This window comes from Siphateles boraxobius, unplaced genomic scaffold, assembly GCF_051911475.1.
Source record: "Siphateles boraxobius isolate OS27281-9 unplaced genomic scaffold, OSU_SipBor_1 1, whole genome shotgun sequence".
In the NCBI taxonomy this organism is placed as follows: Eukaryota; Metazoa; Chordata; class Actinopteri; order Cypriniformes; family Leuciscidae; genus Siphateles; species Siphateles boraxobius.
The window spans coordinates 14,139,259-14,155,852 of NW_027508699.1; the positions used below are offsets into that span (position 1 = coordinate 14,139,259).

A 16,594-nucleotide genomic window follows, 5' to 3' on the forward strand; every position below is an offset into this window, starting at 1 on the left:
TCGCGAAGGCTGAACTCATAAACTCATTTTGACGTTAATAGGAACAATCCAATAGCGTTCCGAATTACTATTCATAAGCCACGCCTTTACCATAGTAGAATTCTTAAAATCGCATCCCTATGATATTCACACATATACAGCTCATACTTCACGTTTAGCGGTTGAGCTTTGCTGCGTCATTGCATCTAAGTGTGAATTCAAAGCATACAAGTATGGATTTAGAAAGGGATACGATCAAACATGGAGCGCCTGGCGAGGCGGAGGGGGTACGGCCACTCATTTTAGAGTTTTACTTTAGTTTAAAGAAAGTGCATTTGTGAAGTTATGCAACTTGCACGTCATTGTATAACTACAGGCAAGTCGATTCTAACATGTCAGCTGTCCTGACAAAGATATTCTGATATTTCAAGCCTGGCCTACAATCATACGTTTAATATAGTATTATAATGTATTTCATTTATGACGTTTACAGTGCAACATTAAAATGACTATAAAACAACAATTATGATATCACTTAGGTCCACAACATTGTTCATCCCTCACACACACGTTATGTAGTATAGTATCACAACATTTTTGTGGCTCTTGTCCCTAATTTATTTGTAAAGGAACAAACACCAATAGAGGAGGAAGACGCGGGAGAAGATGGTGCTGATGAGGAGGAAGAAGAGATGGTGGTATGTTACTACAGTATTACATAAATGAGATCCTTATTAAATTCCTTTTCATCTTAAACAGTAAGATATATAGGCTACATACACACACACATTGTTAACCTGAATAATTGGGCAAAAAATAAAATTTGAGGTAATCAGTAACATCAAAATTAAGTTAAGACATTCAAAGTTTAAGTAAACAGAACTGGCAGATTTCAATTTGTACTCAGGTTAATTGCTGCTAGTCCTAACTTGACATTTAACTTAAATTATAATGTTATCTCAATTTCCAAGTTAGGACAAGGAGCAATTAAAAATTAAGTTTAATTAATTTAATTAATTAAATATTGAAATCTGCCAGTTCTGCTTACTTAAACTTTGCTCCTAGTCCTAACTTGAAAATTGAGTAAGTTGATTCATACATTTAACTTAGATAAGTTTATCTCAATTTAAATAGTAGTAGTGAAAATTTAACAACTAGATATAGCTATCTAATTCAGCAAATGCTAATTGGTGATGCTTGAATAACATTAGCATAGAAATTATTATAAGAGTCCAACAATATATATCATTTCATATACAATTGTGCTCAAACCAAGTTCATGCTCCACTCGTGATGTAACGTTAATGATGGTAACCCCTAAAAAAACATCAGAAACTCTTCTAAATTAGTATAACAAAGTTTTAAACACCACTAAATCTCTCACTTAACATATATCTTGCACAAAAAAAAAACATTATGTAACACTTAATTTTAGCATTTACTCTCCCCTTCGAGTGCCATGGCAAAGCATGGTGGGAAATAGAAATGCCAGCCCAGTTTTAGGCAAATTTAAGTTGGTCTTTTTAGTTTAGTAAAGTACTTTAAGACTAAACAAATAAAAGCATCATTGCTGAAGAAGTGTTTGTCAAATAGATTAAGCGGTTTCTGGCCCCCTGCAGGACCCCCTAGAAACAATAAGACAGAAATGTCAGCAGAAAGCACATTGCATGCATGCACAAGAAAGACTAGAAGCTTGTGAAACTCGAGTTGGCTCACGGTCACACACTGAAGAGGACTGCACAGAGGAGCTGTTTGACTTTCTACATGCACGGGACCACTGCGTAAGTCACTCTCAGCCCCTACTAGGTGCTCAAACACTGTTCTTCAAAACATTGCTGTAATTTTTTCATTGTCTTCCAGGTTGCACAAAAGCTCTTCAGTTCGGTTAAATGAGGCCCCTCTGAGACACTATCCTTTCGTTCCAGTGGAGTATCTCAGCTGTAGATGTGCATTTAAAAGTACAGAACAAGTAGAAACAAATTTCAAAACTTGTAGTTGTGTTGAATGTAAATAAATGTGTGTAGACTTGCGTGCACATGTCTTTGCTATACATTTACATATTAGTTGGTTCTTTTGTTTCTACATGTGACCACAAATGTAACTTGCGTATTTTCTGCTTTCCAGGAGTCACATCAAAACTATACGTACCATTTCTCTAGATCGTATTGCAATTACACAGTCCCACATGGTGGCAGTAGACATTACATTTTTGGCCAGTTTCCTTTCTCGCTGTCGGTTAAAATCATAGACTCATTTTGTTTTTAATATATCTAATTAACTTAGATTAATTTTCTTGTTTGGATTTTGTTACAGCGGCATTGCAAGCAAGAAAAGCCCATGAAAGTAGATTTTTCATTTTATCTAGCAACTGGATTATTATTGCACATTTTTCAATGGATAATGAGTTTAACAAATAATTTAGTATATAAAAGCCTCAGGATTTCCACAGGAGAAACATGACTAAGCATCTAACTGAAACTCACTTTCACCTGCTTTTATACAGATTTAATGAGATTAAAACTACAAGGGGGAAATATGCATGCTCTTAAGTTAGCTCTCAGGTCTAGGATGGAAAATGACTGACGTTTATTTACCACATTAAGAAATAAGGTTGTAAAGGAGCTTAGATTGCCTTTATAAAAAAATTAGCTTTCACCTTTCTATGAAGCTAGAGGAAATACCAAAGAAATATGGCAGAATATAAAAAAATTAACTGGAAAATGTAACATTACATAATAGAGGGGGAATATGACTAATGGTCCATGTAGCCAGAAGGATTTGATAATTATTTTATAGATTTTACAAAATCTTTGATTCAGAATGTTTCCGGTTCAAATGATTTAGTTTCACCCATAAAGCTAAAGCTCCCATTTTAAATTCTAGAGAAGTGACCAATTCTAAAGTAAATATGATTATTTCTTCTCTTAACTGTTCAAAAGCAAATTATATATATATATATGGGCTAGATCCAGTATTTTTTTAAACCAATAAAGAGGCACTTATTCTCATTTTAAAATTGCTATTTGGTCGATTAAATTTAGTGTTTGTAAGTTCTTGGAAAACTGCAATAATTACACCACTGTTCAAACCAGGTGATCACATGGCTGTAGTTAGAGACCATTTAGTATCCTAACAGCAGGATCTAAATCGCAGAAACATGGATGCAATTTGGGTTTTGAAAGAATCATATCACAGAAACTGAAAATGGTTTTCTTTTAGAAAATATAAATTGGACAAAGGAGGTGTGGTGGGGGCTGTCTAACTGGATTTTAAAGGCAGCATTTGACAGTAAATCAAGAGGTTAATTAATAAGTTTTACATTTCTCACTAAATTTCTTTACTGATATAAAACCGTGTGTTCTGGTAGACTAAAACTTCACAAATACTCAATCCAGTTGGTGTACCTTAAGGTTAAATATTTGGTCCTTCGTTATTCAGTTTGTATATCAATGATCTACCTGATGTTTGTCCATCTACTGTTAATTGTCAGATGTACGCTGATGATTTGGTTATAAATTGCATGCTAAAATTAAAAATCAAGCTTTTCAGCTGCAATGGTCAATATCTCTAATTGGTTAAAAAAACATTTTTACATCTTAAATGTTATTAAAATCGTATGTATGTTTTTTAAAGTCTGCAAACAGACATCCAGATCCAGATGTGATAGCAGCAGGAAGGAAGAAGATTATCAGTAGTGCAGGAGTATAAATATTTAAGCAAGCATAAAAGATTCACAAGTTACATAAAAACAACAATAATAATAAGCGAATAAGATTAAATTGAATCTGGTAAATTGTACGTACACTAGGAATAATTTAACTTCTGAGGCCTCAAAGTTATACATGAATGCCATGATCTTCTCACATACTTCCTCACCAGCTGGACAGACAGGTGGGACTACATTATAATCTATAGAAAGACTAGGCTATAGTCTGCAGGCTTTGAAAATATTGGATAAGTCAAATGTATATCACTGTAAAATTTTAACTAAATATATTTTAAACTGGGAACATTATTAAATTATGTATAAAAGTTGTATGATATGGCCAAACCTCTGCTTAATGAGTTTTAGACAAAATCATAACTCATCTATTAGAGGGGATAGTAAAATACCACAGAAGCACATACCTGGAATTATTTATAAAACAGTGGTTATTGGATAAAACAAGTCTTCATAATTAGGAATAGTGGCTTGTTTCTGTGTCCTTATATTTAAAGTAATTGTGTTTATATGCTCTGGTAATGGATATGATTGCTAGAATGCGTTTCGAATGACTTTTAATTTTTTATGTACTTATTTACTATCAACCTGCCAGGGACTACAGATGAAAATGAGACTCGTGTAAATGTGCTGGTTTTAGCCATACAGTCCAAGTGCTCATGTTAATTAATGTGCATTGTCCCTTTTAAAATAAAATTATTACTCTTTCCCCTGTAATGTAAACAGTTACAGGATGTTAGCCACTACAGCAAACCTCAATGAGTAAGAATATTCAACTAACATTACTAAATCCAATCATAAATATAAAAAATGTCTTTTAGTTTTTTTACAACCATTGCCACAAGCAAAACCCTGCTTAGGCACTGATAACAATTTGCTCTGATGAAAAGCATGTAAACCTGAGACTTTCATAACCCAATTCATATATATAAAACCATAAAATAATTTTATTAAAAGAAAAACATGGTCAAAATAAAACCGGGTTTAAACAGGAATTATAAAAATAAATCTTCACTTGAAAAGCAGCATAATTTATCCAATAAGAAAAACACTAACTGAATTAAATTAATTCATGTTCCTGATGCATCCATGCACACAGTGCATATGAAAACTAGAGCTTCCGGTTACTTCCTCACCAAGGGTAATTCTCCTTATTGCTCTGTCCAACAAAGTCATTCATTGAGGACTGGGGGAAGAAAAAAAAATAGAATCAGAGACCTATAATAAACTTACTAAATCAATGATCTTGTTGAAAATTGAAATTGGGCAATTTGAATTCTGAAATGATTGACAACTAATGTAAAATCCTCCAGTAAATTTGAGGTTCCTGGGGGCCTTTTATAAGACAATCTAAGATCATTTAGATTCAATGTTTTAAATCGCTCCGGTCTGGTAGAATACAGAAAAGGGTATTTGTCAGAGGAACAGAGTGATTGTCTAAAATGGACTGACCTGCATGAGGAGCCTCTCTTTCCTCAGTCTCTTATAGAAGATTAGCACGTCCTGATTGGCCTGCACCACTCGAGGATCAAAGTCCATCACACGCAGGCCTTCCAGACTGCGAGCCCGTGACAGAGCAACATAAGCCTGGCCGCTCTCAAACACACGCGCCAAAGAGATCTCCACGCAATCCAAAGTCATGCCCTAAACACACCAATCAAATTTATGTAAAAGGTTTCCAATAAAAAACTAAAAACTATTTAATTAATTTATATATTAAATTGATGTACTGTAAAAGTGGTCTTGACTGAAACTCTAAGATATAAACCATTCATTTACTAACAGCAGAACATTTATTAAACAGTACCCATCCTTGATCCTGATTGGTTGAGCAGTGTTCAAAGCTGTTGTAAATTTACATTACACATACACCTGTGACCTCATTACATCAGTATTATTGCACTACTACGGCTGTTTAGACGGTCAGTCCAAATCAGATTTGTGCATATCCCACTGAAACAGGAAAAACGTTGCGATAAATGCAATTTTTACAAATCTGTTTCGAGCTACAATCATAAGTGGTTTGAAATCCTATTCAAATAGCATTTCTGGAAATCATTCAGTCTGACCGCTCAGATCGGACTTTACGTGGTTTGTGTCACTTTCTGACGCCACATAAAACGTAAAACGCCAGACACTGTTATATGAAATCTGCTCCAGAAACAAGGATGTGTTGAGCGGCATGGACACACAAATCGGATCTGAACAGTTGCGACACACAATGTGAAGTCAACTCTAGATCAGAATCTAATCGGATACACAAAGAATCAGATTTGGACTGAAAGTGTGAACGTAGCCCGAGTCTGTGTTTTGGGACTTGCATGGCAATTGGACTAACCGTTTTATGATTTTAAGAAAAGCCAGAAGTGTCTCAAATGTATTGTAGCGTCTTGCAGTTCTTTAAGCTCTTTTTGAAATAATTACCCAATTACACTGGTGAGATTTAGGCCCACATGTTTATAGTGAGGAATTGACTTAATATGCCATTTTTCTCAGTCCCCCCACTGTGCATTGGGACGTGCCACACGCAACATTTCTAAAACATTTGCCAGATCCCCAATGAGCTTAATAACTGACACTCTTTGCAACAACTTTGACAGTTCATCAGTGCAGAAGGCACAGAAAAGGTCAGAAATAATGGGTAAACATGGTGACTAGTTAATGAGTCAATACAGAAGCCAGAACCACAGTCCTGAGCATCTGTTCACAGATGCACAGAAACATTGTTACTGAGCAAAGTCATTTTATTTTAATGGGACTTTCAGTGAAAATCACATGATGATTTCCTCTAGGGCCCAGAACAGTAGGAGATCAACAGCACAATCTTGTAAAATTAGATTTCATTCCATGCATTCAGCTGATGCAGGTTTGACTCACTGTGCATAATGAGTCTTGATGGTGCTTCATAGTAGAGCTCACCTGACTCTTGTGGATTGAAATGGCCCAGGCCAGTTTGAGTGGCAGCTGCTGACGGCTCAGGTACAGCCCCCCGGACGCTTTAAAAATCCAACGCTCTCTCTTCATTACCTCAACAGCTCCGCAGAGGAATCGCACCCGAGGGAGACCTGTGGGAGAGGGTATTCACGAATGATGGGATGTGGGATCTCACTGGCCATCAAATCTTCTGAAATATGTTGTTCTAGAACCAGCCACGTACAGCAATTAATGAATGATATTTGGGTAAATCTCAAAGCCAGTCAAGAACATGTCGGGGAAAAAAAAATTATGAACATTTTAAATTGACCATCCCCCTAATTTTATTACAGCAATGAGTAATTAAAAAATATAAAAATCTACTTAGAGTGTAACTTCTGTGGTACTAAAAGAAACTAAAAATAACGAATTATCTGCAGTAATTTCGTCTAACAGGTGATTATGTCCCAACAGCATGATTTAATGAATTAATCTTAAATGGTCCTAAAAAAAGGCTTTCAATTCCTTCTCACAAAACATAATTGCTTATTTCTCCCTCTAATTGGGTTGAACTACAATAGACATTCTTTGTGAGATTTAACCATTCATTTGCTGATGGCATTTTCATAAAAACACACTTGTGACAGAGAAGGTAAGATACAACGCGTTTTGGAAGTGCCTGCCACTGTTTCGCAGTCAGCCGTACCTTGGTTACCTGGCTGAAAGTCAACCACTACTCCTCTGGCTCCATTCACTAGACCCCTCTGGACATCCAGGTTTTTAGTAAGCATGACCTGAACATTAAAAAGGTTCTTGAAACATTTGACATTTAAAAACCAAGAGCACATGTTAGCCAGATGGAGATGAAACACCAACCTGAGCGCCCACTTTCAGCTGTAACAGCCGACTCACCGGACTCTGGGCATCAATGGTCTGAACCAGCATAGGGTCACTATCCACAGCTTCGAATACTCGCACGGCCCCTGCAAGTAAACACTTAAGAGACTTAGAAATGTGTAAAATACCGCATCTCTGGATTTCCCTCATCTTAGTTTGTGTTGAAACATTTTAAAAAAAAGTTACTGCTATACAGCATGTCCTACATGGTTTCTAGTGCCTTATGTCACTCATGAATCAGATGGTGGATTTCTAGAAACTATTTCAGTTTCTGGTGATCTCATTCAAACCCATCCATGCCATAGAATTGACAGCGATACCAGAACACCCACCACCTGATGCGACTAGCAAACCACGTCAAATTTCACACATCTCCAGTTTAAAATTAGGTTTCAGTGTGACCAACCTGGTAACTGTTGGAGTTTATTCTCATTGGTGAGCTCCACATCATCCTTGTGTGTGCACAGCCTGGTTGCTAGGATACCATCCCTCTCGATGCAGTGATTGGCACTTCTCAGCAGCTGTGTGGTAACTTCCTCTGAGACTCTACAGCATGGAGAGCCATTGTTACAATAGGATCAGTGTGCTGACAAACTCAGTCAATTCACAACTTCACTGATTACAAGATGAAGCATGAAAGTTCCCCACTACAAGACGTATAAACATTTTCAAAATCACACCTACGAGATCCACTTAAGGTCATGGAAAAAACTGACCATGAACCACAGGGATTGCATCCCAAAAACACCCAGAGCCAGTGAGTCACTGTACTGAACGGTGGCCGTGGTGAGAGCCCAGTACCTGCCCACTCTCACAGCCTGGAGGAGAGAAATGAAGGCCTTGTCTGTTTGTCTGCGCACCTCCGTCAGCTCCATGTTCATGTGGATACACTTCCGCCAGCTTCTCGACTGCAGGCAAAATACATTGTGTTGCTTATTTTTCAGAAACTTGCAGTGGATATCCAGAAGCTAACACCAAAACAATTATACACATAGAAATTAGAATCAACTTTCTCCCTCTTGTTAAATTTCAAGACATTACAAATGTACTCTTAAAGGGATAGATCCACAAATGAAAATCGTCATGATTTACTCACTTTTTCATCCATTTTCAAACAGTGGGTCACATTAGTAATTGTGTGGATTTCGTATTTGCACGCACAGAACAAAATCTCTGCCTAAATCACAACGCATGCATACGCACATGAATTTGTTCTTAATCTCGTTGTAATGTTAGTGAATTTGGAGTATTCTAAATGAGCAGCTGCATGATAGGTTACTCATTTGCATAAAACACACCCAAACATCTCTATATATATAAGGACTTTACACACGCTTTCAAACAAAAGCTGCTCTTCAAATGCGCTCACCAGATCCACGAGCAACCCCAGTTGTGTCACTCAAAACCAGTTCAAACACTTATCCAGACCCAATTACAGACCTCTCATTAGCCAGCTGTACATATAAATCTGCTCTATTCAGAGAAACCTTGCAGCTGAAGCTATAACGCAGCTTATCTAACTGTTTCACTATATATATATATATATATATATATATATATATATATAAATAAATATTTAAAATTAAATTGTATTATTTATTAAAAATATATAGTCATATTAAGTTATAAACTTTTTGAAGCATTAAAGTTAAGGGAATGGACTTTCAACCGCGGGACAGAAACCTAAGTTTTCACTAAAAATATCTTCATTTGGGTTTTGAAGATGAATGAAAGTCTAATCAGTTTGGAATGTCATGAAGACGAGTAAACAATTCCAGAATTCTCATTTTGGGGTGAACGAACCCTTTAATACAAAGTCAGATCAAGGCTGAAGTGGAAAAAGCATGAACTATGTCTAAATGAGGGTAGTACCTGGAAACAAAAGTAAGCTTTGTCCTTTCCTTTTGTTACAGGTGGAAGTTGAAGAAAGTCTCCGCACACAATCAGCTGTATCCCTCCAAATGGCTCAGTTGATCTTCTGATGGACCTAGAAAAATAATATACAGATGAAACTTGTCTAATAAGGCAACTCTGGCCTAATATTGAAATATTTAGTGTTGTCCCTTTCCTTCGGAACAGATGAGAATTTTCAAACTTACTAGACTTGGACTGGGAGAATTGATGATTTGGATTAATTTCTATTCAATGTCTGATCCAAATCACATTCAAAAATTAATTTGCCATCTGACATTCATTAGAAGAAAATCCATAGTGACAAATTCAGATGCTACCAATCACATTAAACGAAATTGCTAAACCAAAAACAACAACAAAAACCCTTATCACCACATTAATTGATAATGGTAAATTGAATTTTATCCATGTGGAAAATTAAATGCGCTGAAATAAACCGGTATCATTAACAGACTCATTTTTATTTTTGTCTTAAGTTCCCTCCGTGTGGCTCACCTGGCTATGGCTTCTAGTTTGTCAAAGAACTGGGCCTCCACCATTGAGATTTCATCAATAATGAGGTGTTTGCAGGAGGTCCAGTGCTGCAGAACCCCAGGACGCTGAGCGAGCTCAAGACACTGTTCAAGTGGAGCAGAGCCAGACCCAATACCTGATAACAAGAGACAAAAATGACTTGCCCACAACAGCACAACTCCGTTTATAGATTTGAGAAATGTGTTGATCATAAGACACTTCAGAAAAGTGACCCTATGCTGTGTACATACTGAAATAAATCTCTCACCTATGATTATTGTTTGGTTTGGGGTGAAGGGATACTGCCATTTCATAAAACCTTTGCCATCATCAATTATATACGAGGAGATTTCCTAATGAATGCATGTAGCATGTTTGCATTCGGTGGCAGTCGCTTTTCAGAGACATGAGTGAAATCATTTGAACTTGAAATTTTCTAACCTGCAAAACTGTGCAGTGTGGTCCCTCCTATGTGACAGGCTGCGACGCCGGTACTCGCGGTTGCATAAGTGCTTTTTGGAGGCAGAGAGCCTACAATCCTTTTGAGCAAGAAGGACTTCCCTGTACCTAAAATAAAGCCATGGACAGTAGTGTTTGAAACACTATGAAAAAATAACCTCTATAAGAAACTAGATTATATTCATATGTGGCTAATAATAAAATAAATAAATGCATAAATAATCGGTGCAGTTCATTACCTGCACTGCCTGTGAAAAACACATTCTTGCCACTCAAGACTGCATTGAGAACTGCAGTTTGTTCTTTGCTTAGCTTTTGTGCCACGGGCAGAACCAAGACAGGCTTCTTATTGGGGTGAAGCGCCTTAACCTAAAAGGGAAGTCCATAATCCTGCTAAATACATTATTTGTATTGAAAGCAAGCATTGTTCAGTCTTTTTCAGAAAATGGTAGGTAAAAGATGCTCAACTTTCCAAAAATGTTGAATCTCAGAAATAAACATCAATTCATAAAAATGAGAGACATGATTGAAATTGTATGATTGTGGTTACTAAAATAGTTCACATCAATAAACTCAATGCATATTTATCAGCTTAATATAGGAATATCCATTAACTGAAATGTACTGGCCAAAGTTATTTTAAGTGTTTAATTGTTAAATGCATTGGAACAGCTCAAGACCTTGGAGGTGGGGAAAGATAAAATCATCCTTTTAAAGAGAATAGGACATTTTCTTTTCAACTACCCACTTAATTCGAGTAATGGTGCATCAAAACCAACACAAAGTAAATAGAAATAGTTGTGGTTATTAATGTTTTCAAGGAAAATGTACAATGTATTATAGAAACGTAGCCTATATAACACAAAAGGATGAACATACCGGAGTAGTGTCACAATCAGGTCTGGGTCTTTTCACTTGTTTCCTTTCACCCAAGACCTTATTGACAGGTTTCTCTGAAGGACCTTTGGGTTGAATTGGGGTGTTCACTTTACTTCTCAGCTCGTTTGCTTTCTGTATATCTTTCAGCTGGAGAGGACTGACGGTCTCAAAGGCTCTAGGAAGGCCGGCTCGTAGTTTAGCCCTACCACTCATAGGCTTGTTGCTTTGGGATGCTTGATGTTTGATGCTGAGCGTCTTGAGGAACACCTTCAAACGATCCGTTGGACAATCAGAGACTAGAACCTGTGTGCTCTCCGGGATGAATTTAACAGTACATTTACCATCCTTTGCAAAGCGCGTAAAGAGCTGGAAATCGCGCAGCATGAAGTTCTGAGGAGCTTTGCCATCGTGGACACGCAGGACCATCTCCTGAAACTCGTTGCGCCCTAATGTGACGGTGGCTTTGCGCATGAGCTGCCGTTTGATGGCTTGACCTGCAGGATTCAAGCGCTCCACTGCCACGGTGCACTGAAGCTCAGCGGGATCGATGTGTCCCAACATTTTACCTAGAAAGAACATATAAGAGCCACTTAAAGCACGTGATCAAGTAGCTTATCACTTTACTCATATACTAATACCGATGAGTCTTCAGCGAGTGCTTGGGTAATACATTTTTATTTGTACATAAAGAATATGCAAAAAATATTAATCTTAAGTGAAATGGCAAATTTAGCTTAAAAATACGTGTTTATGTCTTGTTATTATTTTACTTAATAGAGAGAGAGGACTAACTCACCTTTCTTATGAGCTGTTTAAACAGCAAGTCACCACCGCACCACCAGCTGTTCATTTATATGTTGCTGCTCACGCACGATTTTCAAATAGTTCCGCTCTACAAAGATTGGTCGATTGTGACGAACTACTGACCAATCAAAGCGGAGGCATTTAAACAAATATCCAATCAACGATTGCGCTTCCTAAGCGTAAGAGCGGGTCCGCCTACAAGCAGGCGCTTCACCAATGAAACGGCGTTGGTTTTCATTACGTCATCTTTCTTTTGTGCATTTTATGGACTGGAGCGTCTGCGTTCTAGGCGTCATAAATTGCAAATACAAAAACCATTGCAAATCGGTTGGATTTAATTTATTCAAATGATCATTTTTGAAGTCACAATTTTAGTAAAAGTAAAATGGAAAAAGGTCATAAAATGGCAATTCTCCATTGATCAAATAACTGTTTTTCATTCAGTTCTCAAAACAAAGACACATTTCTCAAAATGTGGAAAACACATTTAAATTTTCTTAATAATTAAAAAAAAAATGCCCTAATTTTTAACAGGTTTAACCAAGTTGTCATTCATAAAACACAAACACATAATATAGTCTAATTAACTCAAGTGTCACAATGTGAATATATATATTCAATGTCAAATAGCACATTTATCCATGAGTCAACATTAAGTAGCCTACCTGATGACACACCGATCAGAATCTAAAGATAATAAACAGGACCACTGTCAGAAGATCAAAAAACTCTACTGTTATGAAATTTGGCTGAAGGTGCAAAGAATGCCGAATTAATTTATTTATTTTTCACTGTAGTTTCATGTTGTATACTGTACTGCATTAGACACTGCTGAGCTGCAAACGTATTCCTGAATCCCAATAATACTTTTTAGTAGTAGTGTTCTCTAGGCAGGAATGTAATCTGTGTATTTGTAGGTTTTGTGTTTCATTTGAAGCCAAAGTTTTATTCTGACAAAAGAGAATATGTCTTTGACCAAAATATTTGATTTTGATGTGACAATTTGAGGTGTGTAGCCTACAAGTTGTAGTTCTGAGACTGTTAGTTGTGAGAAAATTGTGAATTGTTTCATGAATTAGTGTGTTAGCAATCGAGAAAATGAACAAATTAAACATTATATTTCATTATTTTATTTTGCTGTAGCCTATATACCTCTTAAAACAATATAAATAAAAAGAAAGGTATGCATTCTGGCTACCAACATCACCTACATAAATAAATAAATAAATAAATAAATAAATATGCCCTAGGTAGGCTACATCCATGCAGAAACAGCACTTAGCAAGATCCATATAGCCTATTGTTATTATTATTAATCAATAAACCAGTGATTTACAATTAGGCTAATATTGCTGAGGTCATTTTCACACAGGCCATGGTTTACTTACTACTGACAGTAAAACAAATGTCTTTTTATTTAGAGGTCGTTAATTACATTTTCCAGTATAAAATATCAGTCATGGGTTGGTTTATTTCCGTAAACAAGACATGCTCTTTTACGTCAGCTGAGAGAGAAATTTCCAGGAATGGGTCACTGTCCCGCATCATTAGGCCCCGTTCAGTACATGCAAGCTTTTCTTTGATTTACATTCATTGGCAAAACGACAGCTGGCTGAGTTATGACACTCGGGAGAAGTGGGCGGTACAGAATGCAGGCTAACAGTAAGAACTGCCTTCAGCCCATTGAAGATGTAGTGGGGTAAGAACAATAATCATAAATACAATCAAGGATAATGATCATTTCAATTGCATGCATTATTTGTGATATGCAAATAGGGTTATGAGTGAAACTTCACAAAGTCTGGATTAATTAGCAATCGCATTAGGAATTCATATCTAATCTAGTTTGCCACTCCTTCCAAGCAAACAGACCTGCTTCACTAAACATTCACATGCAAAGAGATCTTTGCCAAGCACAAATTTCCCCTCATAAATGTCCATTGGAATAAAAGCGGAACTGCCAGATAGGGTACAGTGCCTTCCACTTATGTTGGCACCCTTGGTAAATATGAGCAAAGGTGGCTGTGAAAATAAATCTGCATTGTTTATCCTTTTGATCTTTCATTCAAAAAAAAATCTAAATTCTAAATCACATTATCAAAAATAAATGCTTTTCTCAAATGCATGTTGGCCACAACAATTATTGACACCCCTAGAAATTCTTATGAGTAAAATATCTCTTAAGTATATTTTCTTTTCTTTTTTTAGCACACCAGACTAGGAACATGAAACTGTCCAGCTAAGCCTTCCTGTTACACAGGAGTATAAATGTGAGGAAACACAAAGGCCAAATTCTAAAGAATACAGTTCTGATGTGCATGCAGCAAAAGATTGTTGAGCATTATAAAATAGAAAGTGGCTGTAAGAAAATAGCCAAAGAATTGACAATTGGCAATAATTATGAAGTTCCAATAAACTAAAGATGTTACAAATCTGCCCGAAAGTGGACATGTGTCTATTGTGTAATGCACGGTGAGGAGGAGGGTTTGAGAAAGACTCTCTGAGGATCACAGATGGAGAATTAGTTGAGAGATTAGTTGAGTCTTGGGGTCAGAAAGCATAAAAAATAATCAAACTGCACCTACATCAAAAAAAATCCTCCTCTCTCATCCAAAAGCAAACTCCAGCATATTGTCAGACATGACTGGAACTTCGAAAGGGACCGGATTCTATGGTCAGATGAAAATAAAAAAGCTTTTTGGCAGCAAACACACTATATGGGTTTGGTGGAAACAGGGATAAAAAGTACAGCATGTCTACGGTTAAATATACTGCTAGATCTTTAATGTTGTGGGCCTTTTTTTGCTGGAGGTCCTGGACATCTTGTTCAGATACATGATCTCATGGATTCTAGCAAATATACCAACACATAAACAATCTGGTCTCTGCTAGCTAGATATGTTATAATGGGCCATGGTTGGATCTTCCATCAGGACAATGATTAAAAAAAGAATATTGTGATTTTTTTTAAATTAAAGATCAAAAGGATAAACAATGCAGATTTTCACAGCTGCCTTTGCTCCTATTTACCAAGAGTGCCAATATTAGTGGAGGGTACTGTGTATAACATAGTGTTATCAGCGGTAGATACGCAACATCCATAGTGCTACAGAAATACACTCCATGAGGTGTTGCATTGAAGAGAAAATCATTAAATATTTTACATAGATCATCTATAATGAGTCTACCATGACAGGAGTTCCCCCTCATGGCTGTGTTTGTACCAGACAAACAGACTCATTACGCTTATCATTTCAGAATGACTGCTGTTTGTGCAGATTATTTGCTCTCACATCTCTAATGAAACCCTTCCACCACCACACACATCACACGTGTAATGATCACACATAACTAGTTTCCAGATTCCCGCACCTTCGTCCCCATTAAATTGGGCTTTCATGCCACATTTCTTAATTAGAAAAGTGAACCGTCTTGTATGCTGTCACAAAACAGCCATCTGTAGACAGCCACTCAGCCTAAAAATATGTTTTTAGAGCTCCAGCGATCATTATCGTTCCTGCCTGGGTGAAATGTAAAGGGTAAGACTTTACCAAGTGTAAAATAAATGAACCAATGACTCATTTCACGTCACACTCTTGATTCACCTCAAATACAGAGCAACTCTACAGAAATGAAGAACAGAGCTCAAATTAACATAGGAGTGGTAATGTGGTTAGGTGAATGTTGTATAGTACATTTGTCTTTATTGCAAATTTCAATATTAAACTAAATATATGATTATTTAAAAAATATTTTTCATAAAATATAAATATAAAATATATATACATATACATTCACCGGCCACTTTATAGACACCTTACTGGGTTGGAATAGAACTGTCATAATTCTTTGTGGCATAGATTCAACAAGGTGCTGGAAACAAGATATTTTGATCCATATTAACATGACAGCATCACACAGTTGCTCCAGCTTTGTCGGCTGCACATCCATAATGTGAATCTCTCATTCCACCGGATCCCAAAGTGGCAGTGGCGGCAGTGGCTCAGTGTAGGTTGTCTACAAACCCAAAGGTTGGTGGTTCGATCCCCGGTTCCACCTGACCAAGTGTCGAGGTGTCCATGAGCAAGACACCTAACCCCAGCTGCTTCCGACGAGCTGGATGGCGCCTTGCATGGCTGCATGGCTGTGACACCGCTGTTGGTGTATGAATGGGTGAGTGAATGGGTGAATGTGAGGCAACATGTAAAGTGCTTTGGTGGCCATTGGGTCTGTGAAAGCGCTATATAAATGCAGTCCATTTACCAAAGGTGCTCTGTTGGATTGAGATCTTGTGACTGTGGAGACCATTTGAGTTTAGTGAACTCATTGTCATGTTTAAGAAGAGATTATTTGAGCTTTGTGACATGGTGCATTATCCTGCTGGAAGATGTGTGGTCATTAAGGGATAGACATGTCAGCAACAACACTCAGGTAGGCTGCTGCGTTTAAATGATGCTCAGTTGGTACTAAGGGGCCTAAAGTGTGCCAAGAAAATACCCACCACCAACCACCATT

General features: G+C 37.0%; 2 protein-coding genes across 2 annotated transcripts; one reads left to right on the top strand and one right to left on the bottom strand.

Moving 5' to 3' along the window:
- Window positions 1-128: 128 nt before the first annotated feature.
- On the top strand, window positions 129-2,012 carry LOC143728415 (cytochrome b-c1 complex subunit 6, mitochondrial-like). The gene is made up of 4 exons (XM_077219357.1): window positions 129-266; window positions 609-677; window positions 1,599-1,760; window positions 1,840-2,012. The coding sequence occupies exons 1-4, from the start codon at window positions 213-215 to the stop codon at window positions 1,870-1,872; spliced, it is 318 nt and encodes a 105-aa protein (XP_077075472.1). The 5' UTR covers window positions 129-212; the 3' UTR covers window positions 1,873-2,012.
- Window positions 2,013-4,627: 2,615 nt separating this feature from the next.
- Window positions 4,628-12,166, bottom strand: pif1 (PIF1 5'-to-3' DNA helicase homolog (S. cerevisiae)). The gene is made up of 13 exons (XM_077219350.1): window positions 12,072-12,166; window positions 11,276-11,841; window positions 10,636-10,765; window positions 10,379-10,504; window positions 9,920-10,073; window positions 9,383-9,497; window positions 8,312-8,418; window positions 7,917-8,056; window positions 7,490-7,596; window positions 7,320-7,407; window positions 6,620-6,765; window positions 5,153-5,344; window positions 4,628-4,886 (listed from the first exon to the last, which is right to left on the bottom strand). The coding sequence occupies exons 2-13, from the start codon at window positions 11,834-11,836 to the stop codon at window positions 4,833-4,835; spliced, it is 1,920 nt and encodes a 639-aa protein (XP_077075465.1). The 5' UTR covers window positions 11,837-11,841; window positions 12,072-12,166; the 3' UTR covers window positions 4,628-4,832.
- Between the last annotated feature and the right edge of the window lie 4,428 nt (window positions 12,167-16,594).